This window comes from Ovis aries, chromosome 6 (assembly GCF_016772045.2).
Source record: "Ovis aries strain OAR_USU_Benz2616 breed Rambouillet chromosome 6, ARS-UI_Ramb_v3.0, whole genome shotgun sequence".
NCBI lineage: Eukaryota > Metazoa > Chordata > Mammalia > Artiodactyla > Bovidae > Ovis > Ovis aries.
The window spans coordinates 66,904,740-66,929,263 of record NC_056059.1 but is presented as its reverse complement, the minus strand read 5'-3'; the positions used below and the strand labels follow the sequence as shown (position 1 = coordinate 66,929,263).

Genomic DNA, 24,524 nt, shown 5'->3' with positions numbered 1-24,524 from the left:
TAAGAGACATTTGCTCTTTGGCACACAATCAGGGTTGAGTTACAGACCTTAGAAGCAAACAGTGGTTTTATTGTACTGATGATCTCTGCACTGATGAGTAACTGGCTTCAGAACATCAGGACTCTACTTCATTCTAAAGTTATTCTAAGACTAATGACAGATTTGTAAGTTCCATCTTGGTGACAAACACTGTTGACATAAATCAATCTAATGTGTCATTCAGGGAATTTAAGACCTGATGCTGTGGCCATGAGAATAAAAGAAGACATGGAGCTTACCAAAGCTGGGACTCTGATTGGAAACCATATTTACAAAAAGAATTGTCGAAATAGACGTGAGGAACTCAGGACCATACAAGACCCTAAAAGCATCATATATGTATATAAAGAAGAGCCCAGAAGATTTAAGGAATAAGCCACGTTAAAATGAAGCTTCAAGAACAACATATTCTTCCCTTTAGTTGGTGTCTCTAACAAGTTAACCCTGAATGACTAAGGTGTTTAGTTCCTGAACTCAGGAGAAGTATAGAGTTATCATACATAATTGTTATGTATAAGATGGTTTGACAGGGTTTTTTTCTTCTTCTTCTAAGATCCAAATCTTCCTCATGGAAACCTATTTCAAAATTGACTTTTGCTCTTTTTTTTTTTTTTCTGTGATGGACAGCTCCTGCCTTCTCTGAACTCGAATTAACCCAAGAACCAAATCCACACCATCCAGCTTCAAATAATTCCATGTATATGTACTTCTCTCCCCACAGGGAAAGTTCCTTTAAAGGAAGGAAACTATATCTTATAGATTTTTGCATACTTTTTAAAATTGAAGAACAGCTGATTTACAATGTCTCAGGTATACAACAAAATGATTCAGTTATATATACATCTATTCTTTTTCAAAATTTTTCCATTCTAAGTTATTATTTGGTATTGAATATACTTCCCCAAGCTATACAGTAAATCCTTGTTGCTTATTTCAGGTCAGTTGCTCAGTTGTATCCGACTCTGTGACCCTATGGACTGCAACACGCCAGGCTTCCCTGTCCATCACCAACTCCCGAAGCTTGCTCAAAATCATGCCCATGGAGTTGGTGATGCTAACCAACCATCTCATCCTGTCATCCCCTTCTCTTTCTGCCTTCAGTCTTTCCCAGCATCAGGGTTTGTTCCAAGACCTTTTCATGTATGGTAGTTTGTATCTCTTAATTCAACCACAACTTTTTTTTTATGTATAGTAGCTTGTATCTCTTAATCCCATGCTCCTAATTTATCCCTTCCCCCTTTCTTCTGTGGTAACCATAAATTTGTTTTCTGCATTTCTATTTCTGTTTCATAATAAACTCATTTGCATCATTTTTTAAGATCTCACATGTAAGTGATATCGGGCTTCCCTGGTGACTCAGTGGTAAATAATCCACCTACCAAGCGGGAGACTCAGGCTTGATCCGGGATTAGGAAGATCCCTCGGAGAAGGAAATGGCAACCCACTCCAGTATTCTTGCCTGGGAAATACTATGGACTGAGGAGCCTGGCGAGCTACATTCCATGGGGTCACAAAAGACTCGGACACAACTGAGTGATTAAACAATATGTATGGATGTGAGAGTTGGACTGTGAAGAAGGCTGAGCGCTGAAGAATTGATGCTTTTGAACTGTGGTATTGGAGAAGACTCTTGAGAGTCCCTTGGACTGCAAGGAGATCCAACCAGTCCATTCTGAAGGAGATCAGCCCTGGGATTTCTTTGGAAGGAATGATGGTAAAGCTGAAACTCCTGTACTGTGGCCACCTCATGCGAACAGTTGACTCATTGGAAAAGACTCTGATGCTGGGAGGGATTGGGGGCAGGAGGAGAAGGGGACGACAGGGGATGAGATGGCTAGATGGCATCACGGACTTGATGGACGTGAATCTGAGTGAACTCCGGGAGTTGGTGATGGACAGGGAGGCCTGGTGTGCTGCGATTCATGGGGTCGCAAAGAGTCAGACACGACTGAGCGACTGAACTATGTACTGAATGTAAACTGTTTTCAAACTGAGAATGACTTGGACCCACTTTGTTTATGCAAATTTGAAAATGTCCAAAGTTTAATAATGAACAAAGATACTCCATGCGGGAAATAACATTGACCAAGGTCTAACACTGTGCCCTGTTGTTCAGTTGCTGAGTTGTGTCCAACTCTTTGCAACTGCATGGACTGTAGCCCACCAGCCTCCTCTGTTCATGGAGTTTCCCAGGCAAATTTCCCTGGAGTCGGTTGCCATTTCCTTCTCCAGGGTATCTTCCCCACCCAGGGATCAAACCCATGTCGCCTGCTTGGCAGGCGATTCTTTACCACTGAGCCACCTGGGAAGCCCAACACTGCACTCTACTCCTCCTCTCCTGTCACCTGTACCTAAGGTTTTTCTCTCGTTCCCTGCTGCCGCCCTCACTCCAATCTTAGGGACTCAGCACTGCACCTGGACAACTTTGGCTTAAATATAGATGCAAACGCCTTCTGCCTCAGATTCCTAAATACCAAAGACCTATCAGAAAAGACAAAGGCCAACAGCCACACACGCACAGCTGCTCCTCCCCACTACGTTCTCCCCAGTTGTGTGGTTCTGAGCCTCTGCACACACTACATCCTGTCTGCCTGAGCGCTTTTCCTTCCTTTTCTACTATGTAACCCTCTACTCATTAGTTCACTCATAACATCAGTTTTACCTCTTTTGTGCAGCTTTTCTTGATCCCTTCTCATCCCCACAGAGTTGATGACTCTCTTTGTGCCTTTTTAATACTATGGATTAACTACCATTACTGCATCTTCAATACAGGATTACCTCTATTTACTTTTTTTTTTTTACTTTTTATTTTTACTTTATTTTACTTTATAATACTGTATTGGTTTTGCCATACATTGCCTCTATTTACTTTTATGTCTGCCTCCTCTATCAAAAGCAAAGCTGAAAGCTGGGGATGCGTTTTATCCGTTTTATATCCCAGGCTCTACTATTATGTCATTATCTTCCATTACTCCATTTATGGAATATTTGCTCCATAAATATTTATTATTGATCTATGGTATCAGCAACACCTCAAGGAAAGAGGGGTGCACAAAATCTATGGGATCCTGGGTGCATGGAACTGACATCCTAGGTGGGGGGAGATAAATTAACCTATAAACAGATGGTTCTAGATCCAGACAAGTGTGCAGGAGATGGAACATACTTTGGATTGGGTGGTCAGTGAAATTTACTGAATCTTACTACCATGATGAATTGATGTTTTTGAACTGTGGTGTTAGAGAAGACTCTTGAGAGTCCCTTGGACAGCAAGGAGATCAAACCAGTCAACCCTAAATGAAATCAACCCTGAATATTCATTGGAAGGACTGATGCTGAAGCTCTAATACTCTGGCCACCAGATGCAAAGAGCTAACTACTGGAAAAGACCCTGATGCTGGAAAAGATTGAGGGCAGGAGGAGAAGGGGATGACAGAGGTGAGATGGTTGGATAGCATGACTGACTCAATAGATATGAGTCTGAGCAAACTCCAGGAGATAGTGAAGGACAGGGAAGCCTGCCGTGCTGCAGTTCATGGGGTCACAAAGAGTCTGACAGGGCTTAGCAACTGAACAACAAGCTTTATTGAGGAGGTGACATCTGAGCTGAGACCTCAGTGAAAAGAAAGGAAACAGCCATATGAAGACCTAGGAGGACAGCACTCCAGGCAGAATGAATAGCATGCTTGCTGAATGAAAATCTCCCGAGGATTAAAGAAGCATAAAAACACTGACTCACAAAGTCAAGGTTTCTGTTTCTAAAGTAGGTCATGTGAGTCCAGGACTCAAGGTCCTCAATGTCATCCTAACTCCTGAAGCTGGCACACCTTTGCCAGCCCTCTGCCTTGGACCCTCACTCGCTGACCCTCCCCTTGCCTCCCACATGAAGGGCACCATCTTAACAACTTTTCACTTCCAGACATCACAGCCCTCATTGTGCTTTCACACTGGCGTTCTACAACCTGGGATACATGAACACACTTTTAGTATCATATGTACAGTTTTCACAGATGTCAGCTTTTCAGGTTAAAGGATCTACAGTTTTCTCAAAATAATCTTTAGTCTCCAAGAAGGATAGAATTAGCTTGTCTAGAGCAAGCATGAGAGATGGTCTCATATCTCAAGGAAGACCTCGTCATCCTATATGTAAGGGTCTGCTATTCAAAACACAAAACAATGCAGCAATCCCAGAGAAGCTGCATAATCAGCACAACACATGGAACTGGAGTATAAGGCAAGTCAAAACAGATTGAACAGGAAGACTGAGCCTGTTGAGCGGCTTCAAATAATGATACTTCACTGAGAGCAGACATGGGAGGCTCTGACCTTAGATGCGGAGGATTCAAGGTGATGAAATCCTTGCTCTCAAGGAGCAAGGTCCACATCAGAGGCAGAAATAAGGCCAATGATATGAGGATTAAGGGACTGAGGGCAGGAGGGACTGTGTAAACAGAACTTAGAAACAAAGAGTCTGAGAAGTCTTTGGAAGAAATGATATTTAAAGAAGTATTTCATCAGATCTGGTAGATAGAGGTAGGTGGTGAGGGGAGAATGAATTTTAGACAGGGGAAATGGTACAAAAACCATAATGACTCCAAATTAGGAAATAATCCTTTGTTCCATGAAGAGAGTGAGGCTGGATCGGGAAACTGAGAGGGAGGCCATGGTACAGTCCCACCTGGTCATTAGTATCCCTGACTTCCAAGTAAACATGAGTCAACATGGGGTTAACCGCAGGTGGCTGGAAAAGGTAAAAGATCAGCAGAGTATTGGGCAAAACTGATCAAACAGAAGAAAACAGGTATCTACGTCTGATATAGCCTGAAAATCAGTACAGAGAAGAGGTTGTATGCATTCTTTACTTTTTTTTTTTTCCTCTCAGAGATTGGAGAAAAATTAAGTCCAGATGTTCGGAATAGCTTGACATATGGTAATGATAGGATATAACAGGTATTATATCCTTAGAGCCAAAGAAATGCATTGGATGAGTTTCAGTGAAATGATCTTCCTCGATTCTAAATTGCCCTATTTGTTGGAACTTTGAAAAGAGCCAGATTCCCCTCAAGGCCTTTCTAGGACAAATGAGATCCCTGGGGTATACTCAGATCACATATCTACTATGAAAGTCTAGATAAATTCACTGCAGAAACAAAAGTCTTCCCAAAACTGTTTATGTCTTGTTATGTCACCTGATTCAGAGATCACCAACTGCTTACCAGTCTCACGGCTACGGAATCCTCATCTTGAATGAGGATAAGGAAAAGTTAATGAAATGTGGAGGGCAGAGAAGGCAGCTGAAATTTTATCAGTGATTTTAAGTGCACCAAAAGTTTTGATTTCTAATTCTTTCTCACAAGCATCTTTCCTCTTTCCCATTTTCCACATGGCTCTTCCTCCATATTTTCGTCCCAGGACTTAAGAACACACCTTCTTGAGCTCTGATATAGAAACACTAGAAAATGATCTGCTGAGGACTAGGAATGGAGAAAAGGACACAGATTTGGTGGGATTTCAGGGAGGATTACAGAGAGATAAAAAGGCCTCGGAGGATACTGAAAGGCCTCTGATTTCTCAATCAATTAGACACACTTACCAGTGTATGAGATACCTCTGCTAAGTTGTGCTGGTTCTGAAAGTGAGCCATGCTCATTAAAGCAAGGCAGCTTTCTCCAGGCTCAGAAGTGATTGACCATGACCAGAAACATGTTTTTCAGAAATGGTATACTATCTTTTGACACTGATCTCCAAAATTAAGATATTGTGAATGTGTGGCAATCAGACTGAACTTACACAGTCTCTTCTCAGGGAGAAAAGACAACAGTGTGTGGCTCTATTATAATTATGAGAATGTTCTTTCATTATTCATCACAGACAGACAAGTTGCAAGTCACACAATCACACTTACAATGGGGCTACTGAAAGCAGCCTGTCTGGAATGAGGCACTTCACTGGCTCCTTCTCTACTTTCTAGAGCAAAACAGCTCCCAGTAAGATGATTCGAGGAGATACTTCCTAGAGGCCGATTGTGAACTGTCCTGCAGCTGGGGGCCCTCGGTTTCGCCATATTGCTGAGGGAGCCACTGGGAGTGTCGGCAGAATCTTCATCTTCAGAGGCAGCTTCCTGATAGGATTCCAACCTCTTGGCTGAGGGAGAGAAAACCACACTGGGTCATTCCCTGAGATGAAACACTTGCAGGTTGAATATATCAAGCATTTTCTTAAACAGCTATTTCACATGATCTCCTCTTTTAAACTTGGCTTCCAAACTCCTTCAATACTCTGAATTAATGAACTTGTATCATTGAGAAAAGTAGCAGCAATGAGAGAAGCCACATGAGTTCCTCCCTTCACCACCTACATACTCTTCCTCTGTGGTGTCATCTGGTCCCATCTTTAAACTATTACCTCTGTGCACATTTTTGGCACATATCTGCATGATTCACTCCCTTACCTCCTTGAAGTCATGTCCCTTTGTCATGAAGAGTTCTCAGATCAAACCACGCTGTTCGTTATATAGCCTACCTCAGAACTTACCACCATCTATACATCACAGACCTTATTTTTAATTCTTTGAATCATCCATTAGAATATAAACTCCAAAAGGGCAGAGAATGTTGCCTTTTGTTAATATGATATTTCTAAAACCCAGGGCAGGGGTTGATACTCAAAAAATACTAGTTGAATAAATAATGGATATCTTAAATTTGGTACGGTAAATGTAGACTGCTCCTTCTATTCCCCCGGGCTCCTGTCAAATCACTCTTTCTCGTCTTTGTAAATGAAACCTAAATATCTACCTAGCTATTTATACCAAAAATCTAGGATTATCCTTGATTTCTCTTTTCTTCCTTATCCCTAGTATTGAAAGCATCACCAACAGCTGTCTATTATTCATCTAAAATATATCCCAAATACCGAAACTTCTCTTCATCTCCATCACCTTAATCCAACTCACCATCATCTCCCAAATGGACCAGAACAATAGCGTCCTGACTGGCCTCCTTGCTCTATGTACTCCACTCCTGAAACAGTAGCTAGAGTGATCTTCCAAAGATAGAGCAAATCAGACTACTGCCCACACAAAACTTTCTAGTTTTCTGGCTTCACAGTTCACTTTTAATAAAATCTGAATTCCTTATCTTCGCATACATAACTCAAAATGATCTGTCCTCTGATGACCTAACTTTTCTGGCCCCTCATCTACACTAAATCTAGCCTCACTGGCCTTTCTTTACTTTGAAAACTGTCAAGCTCATTTCTGTCTGAGGGCCCCTATACTAGCTGCTCCATCTGACTGGAAGGCTTTTACTCCTGAATTCAAAAACCAAGTCATTCAGATCTAGGCTCTGATATTCCCCCCTAGAGAGGCCTTGCTCAACCATCCCATTCAAAGTGCTTTCTATTCATTCCGTATCATAAAGTGTAAGTAAATGTTAGTCGTGTCCAACTCTTTGAGACCCTATAGACTGTAGCCCGTCAGGCTCCTCTGACCATGGGATTCTTCAGGCAAAAATACTGGAGTGTCATGCCATTTCCTACTCCAAGGGACATTCCCAACCCAGGGATCAAATCCAGGTCACCTGCACTGCAGGCAGATTCTTTACCATCCACACCACTGGGGAAGCCCAATCAGCCCATTTTAATTCTCTGCAAAACAATTTTTAATATTTTTATTTAAAAATTAACTTGTGAAGCTGTGAAAGTGCTGCACTCAATATGTCAGCAAATTTGGAAAACTCAGCAGTGGCCACAGGACTGGAAAAGGTCAGTTTTCATTCCAATCCCAAAGAAAGGCAATGCCAAAGAATGCTCAAACTACCGCACGATTGCACTCATCTCACACACTAGTAAAGTAATGCTCAAAATTCTCCAAGCCAGGCTTCACCAGTACGTGAACCGTGAAATTCCAGATGCTCAAGCTGGATTTGGTAAAGGCAGAGGAAGCAGAGATCAAATTGTCAAAATCCACTGGATCATAGAAAAAGCAAGAGAGTTCCAGAAAAACATCTATTTCTGTTTTATTGACTATGCCAGAGCCTTTGGCTGTGTGGGTTCCAACAAACTGTGGAAAATTCTGAGAGAGATGGGAATACCAGACCACCTGACCTGCCTCCTGGGAAATCTGTATGCAGGTAAAGAAGCAACAGTTAAAACTGGATATGGAAGAACAGACTGGTTCCAAATTGGGAAAGGAGTACGTCAAAGCTGTATATTGTCACCCTGCTTATTTAACTTCTATGCAGAGTACATCATGAGAAACACTGGGCTGGAGGAAGCACAAGCTGGAATCAAGATTGCTGGGAGAACTCTCAATAACCTCAGATATGCAGATGACACTACCCTTATGGCAGAAAGTGAAGAGGAATTAAAAGGCCTCTTGATGAAAGTGAAAGAGGAAACTGAAAAAGTTGGCTGAAAGCTCAACATTCAGAAAACAAAGATCATGGCATCTAGTCCCATCACTTTATGGAAAATAGATGGGGAAACAGTGGAAACAGTGTCAGACTTTATTCTTTTGGGCTCCAAAATCACTGCAGATGGTGACTGCAGACATGTAATTAAAAGATGCTTACTCCTTGGAAGGAAAGTTATGACCAACCTAGATAGCATATTGAAAAGCAGAGACATATACTTTGCCAACAAATATCTGTCTAGTCAAGGCTATGGTTTTTCCAGTGGTCATGTATGGCTGTGCGAGTTGGACTGTGAAGAAAGCTGAGCGCAGAAGAATTGATGCTTTTGAAGTGTGGTGGTGGAGAAGACTCGAGAGTCCTTTGGACTGCAAGGAGATCCAACCAGTTCATTCTGAAGGAGATTAGTCCTGGGTGTTCTTTGGAAGGACTGATGCTAAAGCCGAAACTCCAGTACTTTGGCCACCTCATGTGAAGAGTTGACTCACTGGAAAAGACTCTGATGCTGGGAGGGATTGGGGTCAGGAGGAGAAGGGGACGATAGAGGATGAGATGGCTGGATGGCATCATCAACTCAATGGATGTGAGTTTGAGTGAACTCCGGGAGTTGGTGATGGACAGAGAGGCCTGGTGTGCTGCAATTCATGGGGTCGCAAAGAGTCGGACACGACTGAGCGACTGAACTGAACTGAATTTTCTCCAGCAGAAGTTCTATGACATGAGCGGCCTGTCTTGTTTATCATTATGTACAGTGTCTGAAATGGAGAGTAGACAATCAAAAACTACATGCTTGTTTGGATTACTAGTTATCTGTATTCATGCCAATTCTAGCTACTGAATAGGTATGGCTTTCAGGAAGTTAATTTATAAAATAAAGAGAATCTGCATATTCTATTCATTTTAATAGCTTCTGTCTATGTTTTTTAAGGACAAGGAGAGACTAAGAGGCAACATGGTGATTCTGTGCTCTAGGACTAACTCTTTCCAAGAGTAAGTGGTTTCCAGCAAATCACTTGCCTTTCTAGGCCTCTGTTTTCTTACTGGAAAAATGAACAGTTTGGACTCAATGACTTTAAGATCCTTTCCAATTCTGCAGTTCTGTAAGTTTATTATATTCTCTGCCTAAAAAAATACAAACTATTTCCCTATATGTCCTTTGAACTTCAAAAACAGATATATTTATTGCATCCCAAATACTCTGAGGTTCTCCATTCTTACCCGTGCCTTTGCTCAAGATAGCCATTCTCTTTTCTACTTACCTTAGTCCTAGTTCCTCACTGAAGACCTCTGCTTCATCCCACTCTCTGGTACCACTTTGTAGCTTAGATGCACTGCTAAATGTTACTATGTGCCAGTTATTTGTCTTACTTAATCACTGTAACAACCTTCTGAGGTAGATATTATCAATACCTTCATTTTATAAATAAATACATAAAAATTAAGTAAGTTTCCCCATCTCACGAGAGTGATACAGATCAGTTTTATATCCAGTTCTATTAAACTCCACAGCCAGTGCTGTGAGTCTTCATGCTATACTGTTACTAAATATAGCCCCCAAATTAAAATGGTCAATATTCCCTGCTTGATTTCAATGAGTCCATGTGTTGTAGTTTAAACATTATATGAATAATGAATAAGGGTATGAATAAACATATGAATAACATCCCTAGCATCAAGGGAAAATCCACTGTAGGAGAGAGCATTAGCACTTACTGAGTACCTCCTTTTCATCAAGCATCTTGCTAGGTCCTTTGTTTTTTTTAATTTTTTATTGTTATTATTTTCCCTTCCTTTTTCTCAAACTTCCCCTAGCTTTCTTTGCTGATCCTTGGCCACCTTGCCAGGACCACTGCCTGTGACTGTACATGCTGCGCTAAGTCCTTTTTATAAACAACTACATATAGCTGTATATATATATTTTTTATCTTTAAAATAATGTTATTGGCTAGAAATTATCACTGTTCCACTTTGCAGCTAAGGAGAGTAAGACAGTAAACAGTTCAGAGTGAGTAGAGCTGGGATCTGAATTTGAGTTTTCATGACTCCAAAGTCAGACAAGTACCTGCTATATGTCCTTAGCAGTTACTTATAGGGCCTCCCAGGTGGCACAAGTGGTAAAGAACCCACCTGCCAATGCAGGAGACATAAGAGAGGTGGGTTTTGATCCCTGGGTTGGGAAGATCCCCTGGAGGAGGTCGTGGCAACCCACTCCAGTAACCTCGCCTGGAGAATCACATGGACAGAGGAGTCTGGCAGGCTACAGTCCATAGGGCTGCAAGGAGTCAGACACGACTTAAATGACTGAGCATAGCACAGCACACAGTTACTTGTATACAAGAGGTCAGCTCAGTGATTCTGAATGAGGGTCAAATTTATCTCCTAGCAAACATTTGGCAATGCCTGTTCACAATTTGGCAATTACATCTTGGGAGGAGTGCGATGCCATGCAGTGGGCAAAGGCCAAGAATGCTTCTAAATATCTTAAACAACTCCCCATTAACACAAAGTCATCCAGCCCAAAATGTCAACAGTGCTAGGTTGATAAATGCTTGAGTAGATAAAAAAATTTACGTACTGATAATGTGATACCATTTTAAAATAATTAAAATACTATACAACATATATAAACATGAAGGTTATACCTTAGGAATTTCTCATAGTCATCATTAGGGGAAGTATTCATCAAGGAACTGTGGAATTAGTATAGAGCCAGATAGCTGAGCTGTTCCTGTAGGATGAACTTGCTCAATAGGGACTGATAAAACTATAAGAGTGAAATAAGAAAGACATGGAGTAACTCAATCTTTAATAATTTGTGGGAAGCTATGAGAAATAAATCAGAGAAAGCAATGGCAACTCACTCCAGTACTCTTGCCTGGAAAATTCCATGGACAGAGAAGCCTGGTAGGCTTCAGTCCATGGGGTTGCAAAGAGTTGGACATGACTGAGTGACTTCACTTTCACTTTTGTGCATTGGAGAAGGAAACGGCAACCCACTCCAGTGTTCTTGCCTGGAGAATCTCAGGGACGGCGGAGCCTGGTGGGCTGCTGTCTATGGGGTCACGCAGACTCGGACACAACTGAAGCAACTTAGCAGCAGTAGCAGCAGCATGAGAAATAAACAGACAAGTTACAATGTGATTCAGAAAACAAAGCTACTAAAAGCCATACTTTTAGACTCTCAAATTTTTTTTAAAAATTGAGCATGAGAAGCAAAGGTTTATTATTGTACTGATAAACAAAATCTATCCAAATGACCACCAAGACTTTTATTATGTCTCCTAAAGTAGACTAGAAAAGTTCCATGAATACCTCACAGCAGCAAGAGAATTCTTACCTTCCAGCTCATAAGAGAAAATATACAAAGTCTATAATGTTTCCTTTGTCTCAAGGTAGGTACTATGTTAGACGCTACATTAACTACTTTATTTCTCTCTTATTTAATCCTAATCTGTCTTCTCTTCCAATGCTCCTGTTCTAACATCCAGTAACCTGTTCACGGCCTATTATTTACATTTATGTGGTATCTGGAAGAAGTGAGCATTAGCCTATGAAACAGAACATTTATCACACTTTTCAACGTGCTCTCCAAAGGGCCAGACACAAGGATGAAAAGCATAGGACACTCAGATAAACTTCTTTCAACTATATCATCCCCATATCCTCCACTGAACATTTTGCTATGAACTAATTACACAAACATTTCCAGCATTCCAACTTTCACCTGCTTGTAAACAGCACACCCAGTTGAGTTTCTTTCAACTGTATCATCCTCACAACCTTGACACAAAGCCTTTTATTCTAATTCCTCATATTTCCAGCATTCCAAGAATTTCTAGGCCAGTATCTTCAAAGCCCCAAACCTTGACCAGTGCAAATCCACCTCCAAAACTGACTGCTTGAAAATCAAAACAATATAGAAAGGCACCACTGAATTTAAACCTATGACACTTAAAAAGGTATTTTTATGTTTCCAGGTGTCCCTCCCACGTTGGACCATGAGCTTCTCAACAGACAAGTCTATCTCTTATTTTGACACAACAACAATGTGCTCGGTTGCTCAGTCGTATCTGGCTCTTTATGACCCTATGGACTATATCCCACCAGGCTCCTCTGTCCATGGAATTTTCCAGGCAAGAATACTGGAATGGGTTGCCATTTCTTCATCCAGGTATGACAACAATACTAGCAACTAATATTTATAAAGAATTTATTCTGTGTTATGCTCTACGTGCCTTTTAAAAAATATATTTACTTATTTGGCTGTGCTAGGTCTTAGTTGCAGCACACGGGATCTTTCAGTTTCAGCATGTGGGATCTAGCTCCCCTGACCAGGGATTGAAGCTGGGTCCCTGGCATTGGGAGTGCAGAGTCTTAGTTACTGGACCACCAGGGAAGTCTCCAAGTGCTTTTTCATAATTTACCTTCTCTTATCCTCTTAATCACCCCCTGAAGTAGATACTATTAATATTACCAATTCTTTTTTATCATAGCCCAGAGAAATTATATCACTTGCCCAGAGTCACACAGCTTGCTGGCGGTGAAGATGGGAGTCAGATTTAGGAGGCTTGATTCCAAAATCCTTGTTTTTAGAAACCACTGAAGGCTGCCACATTCTGTCAGACCTCTCCACCATGACCGGCCCGTCAACAACAGACTGGAAAAGGAGTACGTCAAGGCTGTATATTGCCACCCTGCTTATTTAACTTCTATGCAGAGTACATCATGAGAAACACTGGGCTGGAGGAAGCACAAGCTGGAATCAAGATTGCCGGGAGAAATCTCAATAACCGCAGATATGCAGATGACAACACCCTTATGGCAGAAAGTAAAGAGGAACTAAAAAGCCTCTTGATGAAAGTGAAAATGGAGAGTGAAAAAGTTGGCTGAAAGCTCAACATTCAGAAAGATCATGGCATCTGGTCCCATCACTTCAAGGGAAATAGATGGGGAAACAGTGGAAACAGTGTCAGACTTTATTCTTTTGGGCTCCAAAATCACTGCAGATGGTGATTGCAGCCATGTAATTAAAAAATGCTTACTCCTTGGAAGGAAAGTTATGACCAACCTAGATAGCATATTGAAAAGCAGAGACATTACTTTGCCAACAAAGGTCCGTCTAGTCAAGGCTATGGTTTTTCCAGTAGCCACGTATGGCTGTGAGAGTTGGACTGTGAAGAAAGCTGAGCGCCGAAGAATTGATGCTTTTGAACTGTGGTGTTGGAGAAGGCTCTTAAGAGTCCCTTGGACTGCAAGGAGATCCAACCAGTCCATTCTGAAGGAGATCAGCCCTGGGATTTCTTTGGAAGGAATGATGCTAAAGCTGAAACTCCAGTACTTTGGCCACCTCATGTGAAGAGTTGACTCACTGGAAAAGACTCTGAGGCTGGGAGGGATTGGGGGCAGGAGGAGAAGGGGACGACAGAGGATGAGGTGGCTGGATGGCATCACTGACTCGATGGATGTGAGTCTGAGTGAACTCCGGGAGCTGGTGATGGACAGGGAGGCCTGGCGTGCCGCGATTCATGGGGTTGCAACGAGTTGGATGCGACTGAACTGAACTGAAAGGCTGCCACTACGTCCATCAAATTTACAAGCTTCATCATAAAGGCACTATGCAGACATACCCAAATTGAGGGGTACCCTACAAAATCCCTAAAGAGTGCCCCTCAGAATTCTTGAAGTGAAAAGTAAAGTGAAAGAGTTAGTCGCTCAGATGTGTCTGACTCTTTGCGACCCCCCTGGACTGTAACCCGCAAGGCTCCTCTGTCCATGGAATTCTCTAAGGCAAGAATACTGGAGTGGGTAGTTATTCCCTTTTCCAGGGGATATTCCTGACCCAGGGTTTGAACCAAGCTGTCCTGCATTACAGGCAGATCCAAAAAAGGAAAGGCCAAGAAACTCAAAATCTAGAGGCACCTAAATGATGACTAAGTGGTATCCTTGGACAGGGTCTGAGACAAAAAAGACCTTTGGTAAAAAGTAAGGAAGTCCCAATAAAGTCTGGATTTTAGTTATCAATGAAGTATCAATATGGGCTCATTATTTGTGACTGATGTATCTTAAGACTAATGTAAAATGTTAAGACAAGGGAAGCTGGGCAGGAGGAGCATACTGGAATGCACAATATTTTTATAACTTTCCTGTAAATCTAAAACCATTCTAAAATAAAATGTTTATTATTAATATTCTTTTTCAGAAATCTTTTAAAGGAGTTTAAAAAATTTTAATATCCATACAAGTCACCTGAGGTATTGTTAAATGAAGATTTTAATTGAAACTTTAAAGAGGGGCCCGAGACTCTGCATTTCTAAGATACACCTGGGTGTTGCTGATGCTTAGTCCATGAAACAAATTTATAAGTTGAAAGGCCTTAAATCAAGAAATGGCGTCATCAAATGTATTTAGTTCAACTGCAGAAGAGTAAGGGGTTATTTCCCAGCAGTAACATTTTCGATGGAAATATCTCGTAGGCAGTTCTTTTGACAGAAAATCATCCTGAAGGCTTAACTAATTTTCATTTCAGTGAAAACAAGGCCTCAGGGTTAAGTTCTGAGGAAAACTAGCCTGTATCATTATCCCCTTCAGCACTGAGGGGGGCGGGGGGAGGAAGGTGTGTGTTTGTATGCATATGCTTGTTTTTAAACCATTACACAAGAGACTTGTCTCTTGAGGGCTTCCCTGATAGCTCAGTTGGTAAAGAATCCACCTGCAATGCAGGAGACCCCAGTTTGACTCCTGGGTTGGGAAGATCCCCTGGAAAAGGGATAGGCTACCCAATCCAGTAATCTTGAGCTTCCCTTGTGGCTCAGCTGGGAAAGAATCCGCCTGCAATGCAGGAGACCTGGGTTCAATCCCTGGGTTGGGAAGATCCCCTGGAGAAGGGAATGGCTACCCACTCCAGTATTCTGGCCTGGAGAATTCCATGGACTGTATAGTCCATGGAGTCACAAAGAGTCGGACACAACTGAGCGACTTTCACTTTCACAGACAAGAGACTAGGAGCTCTGAATGTATATATGGTAGAAAGGTGTGGACAGGCAATGTCAACACCTCCCAGAGGTGGTGTAACACTCATTGGTTCACAGATATCTTACCAATTACAGTTCAGTCCTGGTAGCATTTGATTCTCAGTCACTTAGCATCTTCCCTGCACAAAGGGCCACAGAAGAGAAGTACTCACTGGGCAGCAGTGTATATATTGATGGACAGGGCAAGAGAGGGCTGGTATCAGCTCTCCTAGATGCTACAAAATTAAAATGCCAAAATACAAAAAATAATACAGCGTTTCCCACCATATATTTTGTGAAACATGACTGCTATAACATACTTCCCCAAAATAGGAATTTATAGTCAGATAATTTTGGAAAAGACTAATCTCACAAATGGACATAGGGGTTTAACTCCAGTGATGTTCACTGCAGTATTGTTTACAACAGCAAATGAGTGTTGATAAGCTAAACTAATGGTTGATCCGTTACCTATATCGTGGCAATTATTACAATGTGATACAGCATAACCATTAGAAGAATAAGAAGAGAACAGAAAGGCAATCATGATGAAGTCTCAAGACTTAGAAATGGTTATAAAAGTCAAAGCACACTGTGATGTCACTTTGTTTAAAAACATATATTAATGTTTACAGGAAAAAATACTCCAAAGAAAAGCACTAAAATGTTCCTAGTGGTCCAGTCAGAGTGGTACGACCTCCTCAGGTACAAAGAGGTGTCAGAACATCCCTGAGGTCAGAGAGATTCAAAACCAGAGGTTCTGCTGCTTGCCTTGAAGAAGTGACTGCCATGCTGTGGAGAGGTCACAGGGCAAGGAATGATGGGCTGTCTCCATGAACTCAGAACAGACCCAAGGTGACAGCCAGCAAGAAAGCAAGGGCCACAGTCCTACAACCTCAAGACTCTGACAATTCCGAAACCAGGGAACTAAGAAGAGGACCCTGAGCCTCAGGTAAGATCACAGCCCCAGCCGACCCCTAGATTTCAGCCTGGTGAGAGATTCAGGGAGGACATAGCTACCTGGACCCATATTCCTGACCCACAAAAGCTATAAGACAGTATATGTTATTTGAAGCCATCAAATTTGTGGTAACTTGTTATGTGGCAATAGAAAACTAATACAGTGATAAATAACAAACCAGAGAAGTATTTGCCACTTGTAGAAGAAAAGAATTCTGTCAGCATCGGTATTCAAATTATTGTTTTTCAAATAATTCAAATTATTGAACACAGGTTCAATACAAGTGCATAAATGAAAATGGACTCTAACCAGAGACAGCCTAGCCAGGGATATACAAGCTGAACACCAACCCTGCCATAATAGATAAAATCCTCCTACAGACTACTAAGAATAAGAAAAACTCATTCGTAAAATAGGAAGACATGTAAAATAGATTTTGTCAAGGAAATTCAAATGGCTAAAAACATAAGTTAGCATCTCATTGCTAATCATAGAAAAATTAAGACAATGAAATGCTAACTGCATCTACAAAACTCACAAATTAAAAAGAATAGCTTCATCCCATTATGGTTGGGTAGGAAAAATAGATATTATTCTTATGGGTTGTGAGAATGTAAATTAGCACAATGCTTTAGAGATAAATTTTGTGGGATCTATAAAAATTCTATATGTGCATACTTCTGGATCTAGCAAAACCAACTTTAGATATGTGTACAGAAACGGATATTGCATGATGAATTTTATTTTGTACATTATAATTTTTCATCTTGTCTATCTTCTTGCATTAAACTGTAAGCTACATCAGAAACTCATGTCACATGTTAGGAGCTCACAAAATATTTGTTTAATGAATAAGTGATGTTAATTGCAAGTACTATTATAACGGGCTTCCCAGATGGCACCAGCAAAGAAAGTGAAAGTTGCTCAGTTGTGTCCAGCTCTTTGTGACCCCATGGACTATATAATACAGTCCATGGAACTCTCCAGGCCAGAATACTGGAGTGGGTAGCCTTTCCTTTCTCCAGGGGATCTTCCCAACCCAGGGATCGAGCCCTTCTTCTGCATTGCAGGCGGATTCGTTACCAACTGAGTGCACCTGCATGCGAATGCCGAAGACATAAAAGACACAGTCCTTGGCTTGGGAAGCTCCCCTGGAGGAGGGCATGGCAACCCACATGAGTGTTCTTGCCTGGAGAATCCCATGGACAGAGGAGCCTGGAGGGCTACAGCCCACGGGATCACAAAGAGTCGGACACCACTGCATAGACTTACACACACATTGCTATAATAGCAAACTAAGCTTGATCACATACAGTGCGATACTATGAATTTCATGTTAACTCATGAACTGACTTAGAAAAACCCCCATGAGATACTGAGGAATAGAAAAAGCAAATTGCAAAGTAATATTACATAACTTATAAAAGAAATATACAAATATTTATTTTCACATATATAAGAATATACATAAAGAAATGGATGGTTATATATTCAAATTATTAACAGTGGTTCACCTCTAGGTTAATATGTTTTGGACACTTCTCAGAATTATCTTTATAAGAGCATATTTACTTTTGTAAATAATAAAGTTAATGAAGTTCAATTCTTAAAAGAAAACTTGTAATTTATATATTTACTTCCTCTTATCTGCTCATCTTATTTCTTCTTAAAATAGGTATTCCTAGCCAGGGACCAACAGTTACCTATGGGCTGAGTGATGGGGTAAGGGAAGACTGTCGTCCCTTTGGAATTATTAAAAAAAAAAAATTTTTTTTAAGGGATATGGTCCATAGGAAGAAGGGCATGGCAACCCACTCCAGTATTCTTGCCTGGAGAATCCCATGGACAGAGGAGCCTGGTGGGCTACAGTCCATGGGGTCACAAAGAGTTGGCCACAACTGAGTGACTAATACACACATGCTCCATAGTGTTTCATGAGATTCTCAAAAATATCTATAATGCAGTATCACTGACACCGTACCTAACCCCAAACCTTCTACAATTGCTAGCAATTTCCTTTCCTTTCAGAGAAACCATGGTCAAAAAAAAAAAAAAAAAATATGACGGAGGCAGACTCTGACTTTAACCCACTAACTCTCGACTAACTTTTGACCTACTAACTTTTAAAGAGACAACAATGAAACTCCACGAGCATCTGGAGGAATTAAGTACACAATGATTAAATATCACACTTCTGTGCCAGAATTACCAAACTGTTAAGTGGATGCAAAAAAGACAAATCTCAAGGCTGATTTTCACAGAAACTCAACACTCACCATTTTCTTCATGGCAGTAATCAAAGCCTGCCACACTACATCTTCGAAAAACCATCTTATTTTCAGTGAGGGTTCCTGTTTTATCAGAAAAGAGGTACTGAATCTGTCCAAGATCCTCAGTGATGTTCAGGGCTCGGCACTGAACAGTAGAACCCATTTTCTCATTGTAGAAATCCACATCGCTTTGAATAAAATATATCTGGCCAAGCTTCACAATTTCAATGGAAACATAGAGAGAAATGGGAATCAAGACCTAAGAAGAACCAAACAATTTAAAAACGTTAAAGGGAGAAAAGAAAGGATGAAAAGCTGGATAAGTAGCAAAGATTTTAAAATTGTATGATGAGCTCAATAGAAATTACCTGTAACAAAATGATCATGGTCCAAAACATACAGAAACCTGCCAACACTGGTGATATGATATGTCCATCTGGCTCAGGGATATTAAAAAAGGGTATGTTTTCATATCTGCTCAACCAGATTCCATGACCTTTCAAAAAATGCACAGACATCAAAAGGTTGCTATGTATATATTATGCAAATACAGAACTTTATTTCTAAAAAAAGAGAGATGACAGTATTTATTTTGGTCGAACACCAGCTGTTTGAGAAACAAATTCAAAAGACTACATGTTCTCCTGCTTCTGTCTCTCTTTACATCTCTTCCCAGGTCCCTTTATTAGTGTGGCCACATGTAATCAATATTAATGCTTTTCCAATTAGAGAATGAGAGAGATGAAGACGTGAGGAAAATAATTATTGGCAAATAACCACCCCCACTTACTGGAGTCAAACTTAGATTCATAAATATCATTTTGAAAATATAATACTTTAAAACGAATATCTTGAGGGAAAGATGTCAGCAAATAATCAAATTCTACCTACCCAATGCACCAGTTAAACACATTATAACCAAAAGTAGGACACACCAGAGGACATCTGTATTTGCTCTTCTTTCTAATTTGCTGCGCTTATATCTTGGTCCGCTGTTGTTCAGCATTGCTTTGGTTTCATGGCCTACATGGGTAACACAATCTTCAGAAAATGTGGAAATTAAAGCCAAGTAGCAAATATCATATTTTTAAGTCTCTCTGGCAGACAATTTAATGAAAAGTAGCTATGTAATATACTTTGTTAAATTTAGTTTCCATTTGTGATCCATTTAGAAAAACAGAGACCAATGATTAAGATTATCAAGACAAAATTTCCTTTCTGCTGCTAGAGATTGCATTCGAATAAGTGGAAAATATTAAGTCGCAGAAAAGCACAGAGGAGACGATGGTGAAAAGTCAGAAGGGTAACCAACCTGCATAGACCACGATGCCCATGACAGCCTCCGTGTTTCTAATGGTGCATCCTCTAAGTAATAAATTCTCTTTACTGAGACCCACACGCTCTTTGTTGGAATGTTCTCTATAAAAAAGACAGCATATAGATTTATTTTTAAATAGCAAAAATGGGAATGTAAAAATAAACACTATGAATTTTGAGTTTTCTTGATTAGAGTATAAAGTTAAGCAGTTCACAGGAAAAGTTTCAACTCTTGATGTACTTGATCTAGTTATTTCCCACTTTGGCTGCGAAAAAAGACACAACAGGTTTCTAACACTGTTTTCTATCATTCATTGTTTGCCAACTACTAGTACTACAAAAACTAAAAGATAATCCAAATAAGAAAACTATTTTCTATAGTAGAAACCTGTATTTGGGAGTAACTTAATAGCTGATGAGGGAAAAGTTCTTAATGAGAAGGGAAAAGTTCTTAATGGAATTAGAAAATTACTATCTTGGTCCTGGTGAAATCAAGGATTATTCTCGGGCAGTAATAGTTAGTGGCTACTAAAATCATTAGGTAGAAGAAGGCTGGTGGGGAAGTTTAGAATGAAAGGGTAAGGCTGACAATACCAATCTTAACAAAACTACAGGACATCAAGGCCTCCAGAAGTTTAGGGACAGAAACTGCTCATCTAATCAAGCCTGGGAATCTAATCAAGCTTCTATGGGGATGAATCAAACAGGGGTCTGTGGCATCAGGGGATCTGTGAAGCCTTTGAAACTGTATACAGTATTTCCCTGTGTGTGTCTATGTATGCACATTCATATACATTTGCCATTTTCTAGACAGTATTTCTTTCGTCAGATTCTAAATGTCTGTGAAGAGTTTTCAGGAAACAAGGCCAGAAAAACATGTTAACCATCACCCAAGGATGCAGTTGGCCAAATCTATGAAATCTGCAGGGGTAACCTCTGCAGGCAAAATGTTCTAATGAACAAGTGAGTGGCATGCGGGGTGGGGTGGGGGTGGGGGGTGGGGAGGAAGGGAGCTGGGGGAGGGCAGCAGAAGTGGTGGAGGGAATAGGAGGGGAAATTTAGAGACATATCAACTAAACACAACATGCATACCTTTGTTTTGATCCTGGTTAGAATATATTAACTATAAAAAATTTGAGATAACTGGAGAAATTTAAACAAAGACTAGGTATTAGATATTATCAAGAAATTGTTCTTAATTTACTTAAATGTTAAAATGATGTTATGACTATTTTTCTATAAAGTTTTTTTCTGTTGTATATTCATAGTGAAGTATTTACAGTGAAATGATGTGATGTAGGGGCATATAGGGAAGGAATTGGGAGGATAATTGAAACAAAGTTGGCGAATTATAAAATAGCTAAAACTGGGTGAGGGCCTATGGTGTTCATTACACTTTTCTTCCTACTTTTGCATATGTGAAATCTTCTGTAATAAACAGTTTTAAAATAATCAATGTAATCACCTGAATAACTTACTATAGTGGTAAAAATGCAGAGCGGACTCACTGGAAAATTTTTAAAAATAAGCAAAAAGGTATTTCACATATTTTGTGAAAACGCATACTAAATTTCAGAATTAAGGTTAGTTTATTTTCTAAACAACAGACTACAGTCTATGAGTTGTTTCCTCTTTGTTATATATAGGGAAATTGTCATTATATCTGCTATCTTACAAGGAAAAGAAAAAAGAAAGCTCTTCAAGAGAAGTCTGAAGAGCTTTCCTACTCTTCAAATGAGGAGGAAAATAGACAAATCTGTTTTGTCATTTTACTCCTCTAACTTGCAAAGCATTTTCTTTTAAGAGGTATGTGTTTGCATTCCTTCATATATATGGGTTTATGCACAAAGAGAGACCCATGGGGTCATAGTCAGAACCAGCAGTGTCCTTGGGTTTAACCTAATTCTATCAATACTTCCTGGATTTACAGATGAGGAAATTAACCCCAATATTTACATTCCCAAGTAGCATTCTCAGGCACGTATCCCAGGCTTGATTAGGCTCCTCAACAACACAGCATTTATTATTCTTAGAATCTTTACAGGAACAGATATAATATACAAAAGCATCAGTTACAAAATTTCTTAGTATATTAAAACTTTTACCCTGGGATCCTCATTTTTCACCATTACATCCCTCTAGTTTACCACCTTTATATTAAAGCCCAACTTTTATCTTGATTGTACTGGCTCCAAACTCTAAACATCCTGCACTCGATGAGTGTGTATTTGGCACGCGTGATATGGGACCTTCAGATTCTGTGCAAGACGTGGACTGTCTGATTACAGCCTTCATCCATTCAAGAGCCTACATAATATGTACCATATGCCCAGCACACCCACCTGAATGCTGAGAACAGAAAAACAAACTTAGATAGTCTTGGCCTCTGTGGTTTAACAGGAGGTGATCCATATAGAAATGTCAAAGTATAATAACAATAGTATAGTTACTATGATAGAAATCTGATATTCAGCATACAACATGGGCACAAACAGGGAAAAGTCAGTGCTTCCTGAGAGTAAGAAGATCAGAGAAGCCATCAATAATATAGAGAGTGAGCCTGAACATCTCAATTCCTGTTAATTTTAGAAAATAGGCCACACAGCAGGAAAAATGTAAGGATCTAGTTTAGCAGATAGAAACTATTTCACAAAAAATTACTGTATCCACCTGGGCTGACTCTACTAAATATGCATGCTCTGACTCAGATTCTGTGCAGAGTACTATATTTCAGACCACACAGAGAGACTAAAGTTCTATTCTTTTCTGTCCAGAACTGTGCCAGAACCTAGTCTGAGCTTAGCAAGGGAGTCAGTGTTCCCAGTGAGGGGCTGTAAAAACTGGACTCTAAGGTATTTTTTGGCCTGGACCTCAGGTGCTGAAGTCCAGGTCAGAAAAAATGACAACCACTAAATCTTCCAATTACAACAGGAAATTGTACAAATAGTCAGCAGTTGAGAAAATAATACTAGGAAATGATTCTTCTTAAACTTTTGAGCATGTTTCTGATGGCAGGAGAATCTGTTAACTTCCCTTCATCATCTCGCCTCTCTGTGATCTACTATATAGCTCACCTATCCTCCAAACATACTTAAACTACTTATGACTCCACAAATGCACTGTGGTCTCAGGCCCCTATGTCATTACCTGTATTGGTCCCTCAACCTAGAAGGTCAGTAATTCTTTGTATTTACTTGTCTGCCTGGTATCTTCTTATTTTTGATGGTTTAAGTCTGGCATTATCTTTCTATCTGGACTAAATCCTTTTCCTTTTCCCACTGCATAGCTTCCTGTCCCTGCCCCAACACCCATCTGTATCAGATGCTACTGAAAGATGCTACCACTATGTTCTAAACTTCCATCTTGACAATTCTCTAAAATTTTAAACAACTTGATTGAAGAATAACAAGAATCATACAGTAACATATATACTGTACACATTTAAAGTGCAAAATTTAATGTTTCAACGATTCCCTTGTGAAAACATCACTACAATTAGAAAAATGAACATATCCATTGCTCCCTAAGGTTTCCTTATGTGTTTCTATAATCTTTTCTTCCTATCCTCCCTCTCCCAGGCACCCACTATCTGCTTTCTATCACTATGAATTAGCTTTGTTTTTTGAGAAATTATATAAATCAAATCATATAGTATATATTCTTTTTTGTCTGGCTTCTCTCAATATTATTTTGAGGTGCATCTATGTTGCTGCATATATCACTAGTGGATTCCTTTTCACTGAAGCGTAGTATTCATTGTATGGCTCTATCATTTGTTTATCCATTTACCTGTTGATGGAATATTTGGGGCTATTCCAAATAGCGCCAAATAAATAAAGCAGCTCTGAAAATTGGTGTCCAGGTTAGTACACGAATAAATGTTTTCCCTTGAGTAACTACTTAGGCGTAGAATAACCAGATCATAAAGTAGGTGTGTATTTAATGTTTTAGGAAATTTCCAAACTATTTTCTAAAGTGATCGTGCTTTTTCCATTCCCACCAGCAGTATATGCATATTCTAGTTTCTCTACATTCTTGTGAAAAGTTGGTACAGTCAGTCCAAAGTCCATGTATTGTCTTTGGTGAAGTGTCCAATATTTTTGATCATTTAAAAACTGTATTGTTCATTTTCTTATTGAACAATAAGCAAATAATAAAGACATTTTATTTAATAATAAAGAAAAACATATTCCAAACACAAGTCCTTCATGAGATATACACACTGCAAGCTATTTTCTTCCAGCTTGAATGAAAACTTGTTTTCATTCATTTAGCAGTGTCACTTGAAGAGAATAAGTTTCTAATACCGATGAAGGTATTTAATTATTTTTGTCCTTTTATGAACTGCACTTTTGGAGTTATACCTAAGAAATCTTTGACTAACACAAGATACCAAAGGTTTCCCCTATGTTTCCTTCTAGGAGTATTAGAATTTCAGGTTTACAGTGAAGTACAGGATCCACTTTTAGTTAATCTTCGTGGTGAGAGGTCTGTGTTGAAATTTATTTTTTTGAAT

The 24,524-nt window shown here is 39.9% G+C and overlaps 1 protein-coding gene across 7 annotated transcripts in view; it reads right to left on the bottom strand.

Moving 5' to 3' along the window:
- The window catches only part of ATP10D (ATPase phospholipid transporting 10D (putative)), a 127,183-nt gene that overhangs the window by 44,332 nt on the left and 58,327 nt on the right, over positions 1-24,524 (bottom strand). For all 7 annotated transcript variants that reach the window (XM_012179906.5, XM_060417071.1, XM_060417072.1 and 4 more), the window contains 5 exons: positions 20,004-20,110; positions 19,583-19,714; positions 19,060-19,187; positions 18,698-18,950; positions 5,945-6,183 (listed from right to left, as the gene is read on the bottom strand). In XM_012179906.5, the coding sequence (XP_012035296.3) occupies positions 5,945-6,183; positions 18,698-18,950; positions 19,060-19,187; positions 19,583-19,714; positions 20,004-20,110 (859 nt within the window). The remainder of the gene's footprint in view (positions 1-5,944; positions 6,184-18,697; positions 18,951-19,059; positions 19,188-19,582; positions 19,715-20,003; positions 20,111-24,524) is intronic.